We start from the raw sequence: 6,211 nt of genomic DNA, 5'->3' as shown, positions 1-6,211 counted from the left end.
TTTTTTTTTTTTTTTTTTGAGTGAGGTGTTTTGGCATCTCCAAAGCACTGAGCAGGACTTTATTATAATGTCTTGGAACTCCCAGTGAGAGTACTTATTTAAGTTACATAGCAGTTACTTCAGTAGCACTCACCACTGGGCTAGCTAGGATGCCAAGCTCTTATAAATGGCTAACTCAATGTAAAGGTCACTCAGCAAATCCTTTGGAAAGGGTGCTATTTTTAGTTTATTTGGCAGATAAAGAAATTGAGGTATGGAGAAGGTAAGTAACTTGCCTTGGGACAAACAGCAGGGGACAGCAGATTTTGCTTCCTATTCAGGCCATTGGCTCAAGATTTAATATATTGAACCTCTACTCTATGATGCCTTTTGGCATTCTTGACCTTTTTGCAGTACTAGTGTGTTGTGCCTGTGTAGATTACAAGATAAGGTAGAATCCACAATTGTGAAAATCACTGGGTCACCAGGGGACAGGCATTATCTCCCTCTGCCCACCGTGGGCTTGAGACAGTTCACGATTTTTTTGAGTATGGTCTTCAATGAAGGCCAAAGGGATCAGCATGCTACTTTGACATTGGATGAACAGTTGTTCAGTGAAGTGCTCCTGCTATGTGCCCAGCAGTACTGGCTGCTGAAAAAACATCAAGTCTGGCTTCAGGGAATTGCCACTCCAATTGGAGAGACGTGGTGTGACACATGAGCTCCAGAATGCTACTGGTGGCGTTAGAAAATGCATATTATGAAGAAACTCTATGTAAATTTCAAAGTTTTTCAAAAACACCCAAATAAGCTTTTCTTTTTACTGTTTTTCCCCATGAACCTTTTCAAGTACCTGTGTATCACCTTGGGCTAAATTTATGGATTAGTCTTGCTAAATGCTTAGCCACCAGTAGCAGGTGATATTGGTGCCCTGCCTAATATCCCCTTGGCCTACCCCCAAAGGTCACCTGCAGGTAGTCCCTGTGCATGGGGAAGGCTGTCACACCTCTGAGAATAAGCTGTGCCCATGAAAGCCTGCATGACCTATGTGTGGAATAAGCCACAAGTGCAGGGAGTTAACACCCTGAAACAGCAAGAGACAGGAGTGGTGTTGCAATGTGCCAGCCGGGCCAGCTTCCTTGTTCTTGGGTAGGAGAATGCCAAGGCCTGTTCTCCATCATCTCCCATAGTGCAGCAGTTGGATTGTGCCCCAGTTGCCCATAGCAATAACTGGCTCATCAATTCATTGGCTTTTCTACCTACCCTATCACACTTAAGCAGTCCTTCTCTTGACTGTCTGGCAACATTCTCATTTGGAAATATGCTCAGCTTCCCAGGTTCAGCCAAATATCCCTGCATCTGAAAAGCCCTGAACGCCACAGAAAAATCCCATGTCTCTCCCCAGGGCTCCCCCATCTCTTCATCCCTTCCTAGTGGCACTTGCCACTCTCAACCATGTTCCCTTATCTCATCTAATCTTCCCTCAAACTAGCCATAGAGGGTGTTTTGCATCTTATTTTGACAACAAAGCAGCTAGCATCGAAGAAATGAAGTCATCTGCCCAGAGCCATGCAGCTAGGGAGACCTCTTTTGGCATCTGTGACCTATGCTAGCCCTACTCCAGACCATCCACAGCACCCTCACTCAGTAAGTGTCCGAGGACAGAATGAGCCTGTCACTGAGGTATGGGCATGAGGTGGAGGAGGAACCAGGGTAAGCCGCTGGAGAGCAGTCACCTCCCTGGCTCTATGGGATGCAGACTGCAGACCTACTTAGTTCAGCCTGGAAGCAGAAGCTTTTGACAGCAGCCAGAGGTGGGCCTGACACTCTGTTAGTTCATTGGCCAACAGAAATGATCCTTGGGCCTTAATGCTTTCAGTTGTAGCATTAGGTGACATTTGAGGGAGTTATTCTTGGTCTACCAGGAGCCCAAATGGTCCTTGGCAGATAACTGTCCGTAGCTCCAGCCCCTTGTTCTCCTGGGCTGAACCAATGCTTTTAGCCCCCACTGTGCTTTTAGCCTTTGTAGGAGGACTCCATTTGGACACAACCATTCTATTTTCCAGAGGGTGAGATGACATAATAGTGGAAGATGGTTATAATTTCATTCTTGCAGAATTGTCTTCCCCATTTGGAAATAATTATACATTTGAGCCAGTTTGATGAGCTCATGAGCTATAATCCCCAACTTACTCTCCCTCTGGGCTGGGTCTAGATATTTCTGTGCTGCAGGCATGTTTAGTGACAAGTCCCTTTCTAATTGCCCTGTTCCAGGGCTCACTGCCCCGTTTCCTCTTCCCCTCTCGTACTCATTTGAGTCTTTGTTCTTCCTTGTGCAGAAGGCCTTAGAGCTGCAGGCAGTAACTGAGAGGTAGAAAACCTATCTGGTTTGACTTTGTCCTCCAACATCAAACAGCTCTGCCTGTTTCTTTCCTTTCAATCATTTGCCCATAGAAATGATGTTCTAAATACTTAGCAAAATTTTGATCTGATACCCAGCTCATCTCCCAGCCCTCCCAAATCCTACTCATCATCTAGAAGCATGAGGATGCTACTGGTGGGTCCTGACTCTTCCTGCAGATGGAAGTGGGAATGAGTTGTTTTATTCTAGATAGGGTTATGGGGGGACTGAAAGCAAGAACATTGTGCCCTACTTTCCACTTGGAAGCCTTGGTAGGATCTTCCCTTCACAGGGAGCCTGTGTGCCAACAGGGCAATTGTGGAGATGAGAAATGGTAAAACTGTTTGGGCAGAGAAGGCCAGAGGCAGGGTGCCCCCTCCAAGTCTGTCTCACATGGCAGGGAAGGGAGTCTGAACTGCCCTCACCTTCCTAGTGCTAGGTGGCTGTTGAGAGCCAGGGGTGAAGACAGAGCTGCAAAGACCAGGGACCAGTTGAAAAGAATATGACAGACATTCAATGGAGAGTGAAGAGGAAGCTACAGAAGCAAGAGAAAGAGACCCCCAGGTCTGGGTCAGATTCTCATACAATAGAACATGGGATCCACTGGGCACAGCCTCCAAGAACCCTGCAGGGTAGACAGGCTTTCTAGACAAGCCATTGCAAAACTAGGTGAGCTTACACACACATGCCCCCTTTCCCTCTGTCTTCTGAAAGGCATTAGCACCTCATTCCCAACCTAGATGCCCTCTTGATAGCAGGAAAGAGGGAAAGCAAATATTGTGCATTTATTCGAAATACATTGAATTAACGAAAGGACATGTTAGAGCAGATATAACAAAGGTTGCCTTTAAGATCCCTTTCCTACACCTCTGAAATGGAGGCCCCAAAACAAGATGGAGGCCTCCCACATAGCAGAGGGGGCTTAGGGATTTTTTAACTTCAGCTTTTGTTTCCCTATTTAAATGGTATCTATAACTTTTAAGCTTGTTCCAAAATTAATATACATTAGACATTTGTAATGTCTGGACATTCCACCTTGATTTTTTTTAAAGATTTATTTGTAAGAGTCACAGAGAGAGGGAGAAATAGAACTTCCCTTTCTGATTCACTCCCCAGATGGCCATGATGGTCAGGGCCGGGAGCTTCATCTGGGTCTCCCAAATGGGTGGCAAGGGTCCAAATATTTGTGCCATCTTCCATTGCTTTTTCCAGGCCATTGGTGGGCAGCTGGATCAGAAGTGGAGTAGCCAGTGAGGATGCCAGTATCATAGGCACTGGCTTTACCTGCTGTGCTCCAACCTGAAATTTTTGAAGGCCTTCATTATATCCTGGATTATGATCTTCTTCCTGGTTTTATTTTTTTTTCTGATATATAGAAATATCTATTTAGGTTCTTGAGGATAAGAATGGCATATGACATCTTTTCTCTCTACATCGTACCTACTGTCCAATAGTAAGTACTCAGTAAACTATAGCTGGCTGGCTTTCATGGCCTTTCTCCTCAGCTTATATCACCAGCATTAATCTACATCTGAACCCCATGTGTCCTGGTACAGCATGTACTAGTGCTCCAACCCTTTGTGTAGATTTCTGTGAGGTGGCTGTCCCTTGGCTAGAATTAGCCTTGAAAAATACATTTTCTTTTGTCCTTGTGATAAAGGGGCTCAAGTGATTATTTATGTCATTTATCATAGTAGATTTGTATTATTTGTTATGATGTTTACTTGATTGAGAAGGATGCATGTCCATGTGGACCACCGATTAGGTTGGGAAGGGTCAAGGAATGGGAAAAATAGATGTGATAACTGCTTCCAGTCTTCCTTTTTATTCTTCCTTTATCTGGGGAAAGGGAGGAGTAAGGGGGAGAGTGCCACTCCTAGCAGCCTGACCACACCAATACCTGAGGATGTGGGATGGCCACTCAGTGTCATCCTAGAATTCCTGAAGAGTGGTTGTTACAATTCTTTCACAGTCTAAATTCAACCCCTCAGTGGGGACAGTCTTCAGATTTCAGTCATTCTGGAAATTCTCATGTTGATGTCAGAAGGTGTTGATTATGCCAGATTTTGGGATTTTTCTGTAGGTTGGAATCATCCACGAGCTTTAAGGAAATCTAGGTGTAAGACATCCCCTGCCAGGGATTCTGATGTCATTTCTCTGGAGTCTCATCCTGGTTTCAGTATCCTTCAAAGTGGCCCAAGTGACTTGTGCAAGACTGAGAGCCACGCTAAGCTCTGCAATCCCAAGTTGATTGTTCTCCTATTCAAAGTTCCCAATGTGAAAATGAAAATGATTTCAAAATCATATTTTTTTGTGCTGTATTTTTGACAGGGAACAACTTCAAAGGCTTTTAAAGCAATAATTAGGCCAGTGAATCATTTCAATTCAAAATTGGTAAGAACCTCAGCAGTAGCTCTTACTGACGAGTAAATGCCCAAGGTGCCAGTGCTATCCTTGCCTTGTTCTGCACTGAAAACCCTCAGGGTCCCTTAGTAGGCTGCAATAGCAGCAGCACCAACACGCCTGGACATCTCTGTAGGTCTCATTCCCTGGAGGTAGGCAGAGAAATTGGTGTTATTTTCCTTTTGCTGATGCGATGAATGGCTGAAACTAGCAATGAAGAAGCTTCCTAGGCTACCCAAAGTTAACAGTGTGAAAATCTGGAAAGCAGCTTTCTGGAACTGTCCATACCAGCCTGAAGACTGCAGATTGGTAGTATATCCAGTGTCTGATGAACAGTAGAAAACCAGTGTTGATAGAATTCTAAACAAAGCAATATCACATTCTGATTTTCTTATGCAGGCTATTTTGGGTAAATAGGCATTTTTGGAAATTATGAAAATATGGTCTAAGTGGCAACCTTTGCAAAATTCACAATGCTGCAGTAGATCATCTTCTGGTCTGCTTCGCCTTTTGAACAGATTTCTATGAGCTTCAGTTTCCTCATGTGTGATAACAGTGAATGAAGCCAGTGATCTTTCTAGAAGGTGCCTTCCTGTAACCCCAAAGTATGGGAACTTCAGCTAGACAAACATGGTATTCTAATAATCAGCACTAGTGTATATATAAGAACATTTATAAAGTTAAAACAGAGATCACATACCTGCAAATCATGAGAAGGAACTATCCTTCATGATTTTCAAAGCCCTCTACAAATTGCTTATAATATAGCGTAAGAGGAAAAGAACCAGTTTATTATGTAAGTGTAAACTCCTAAGGACACAGAATTATTTAACCTGGATTAATAATACTTAGAACATATTGTTGGAATTGTGATAAAATTATTCATAAATATATTGTCATTCAAAGTAATCAATTCCATTTTATAGATAGGGAAACATGAACAGAGAAATGTTAGACACTTCGAGACAGAGACAGAATCTGAATCCACATCATGCTCTGTGGAAGATCAGTCTTTTAATCAAATCACAAATTTAAGCCTTGAGTAGTACGCATGTTCATGCACCCATTAGAAATAACTGGACAAAGGCATTTTCTTCATATACGGAAGATCACCATGTGACAGTGACAGATTGTTAAAAGTAAAGAATCCCAGAGCATACTGTCCAAGTTCATGACAAGCCAAAGACTGTACATGAGGGGCAACATTGGAGCAAGAGCCACCAACATCTAAAGGCCCGGGACCTGCTAAGGATCTTCTACCCAGAAGTAGCACAGCAAAAGTTAATAGCTGATGTGATTTCAAAATAGAAACAGCTCAAAAATGCAACTTTTCCCACTAGGTGGGATTTCCACGCAGCAAGAATAGCCACAGTTTCAACCTCTCATAGTGGTTTCAACTAGTACGTAATTGTTTACAGAATTGGTTTG

The 6,211-nt window shown here is 43.3% G+C and overlaps 1 protein-coding gene across 1 annotated transcript in view; it reads left to right on the top strand.

The window, feature by feature from the left end:
• The first annotated feature begins 253 nt into the window (after positions 1-253).
• ADGRG2 (adhesion G protein-coupled receptor G2) overlaps positions 254-6,211 on the top strand; it is a 48,031-nt gene continuing 42,073 nt past the window's right edge. The window contains exon 1 of the mRNA XM_041002595.1: positions 254-262. Coding sequence (XP_040858529.1) covers positions 254-262 — 9 coding nt within the window. The remainder of the gene's footprint in view (positions 263-6,211) is intronic.

This window comes from Ochotona curzoniae, unplaced genomic scaffold (genome assembly GCF_017591425.1).
Source record: "Ochotona curzoniae isolate NIBS_2020 unplaced genomic scaffold, NIBS_Ocur_1.0 contig_1274, whole genome shotgun sequence".
In the NCBI taxonomy this organism is placed as follows: Eukaryota; Metazoa; Chordata; class Mammalia; order Lagomorpha; family Ochotonidae; genus Ochotona; species Ochotona curzoniae.
Note: the sequence above shows the minus strand (reverse complement) of the source record. Positions and strands in the feature narration are given on the sequence as shown.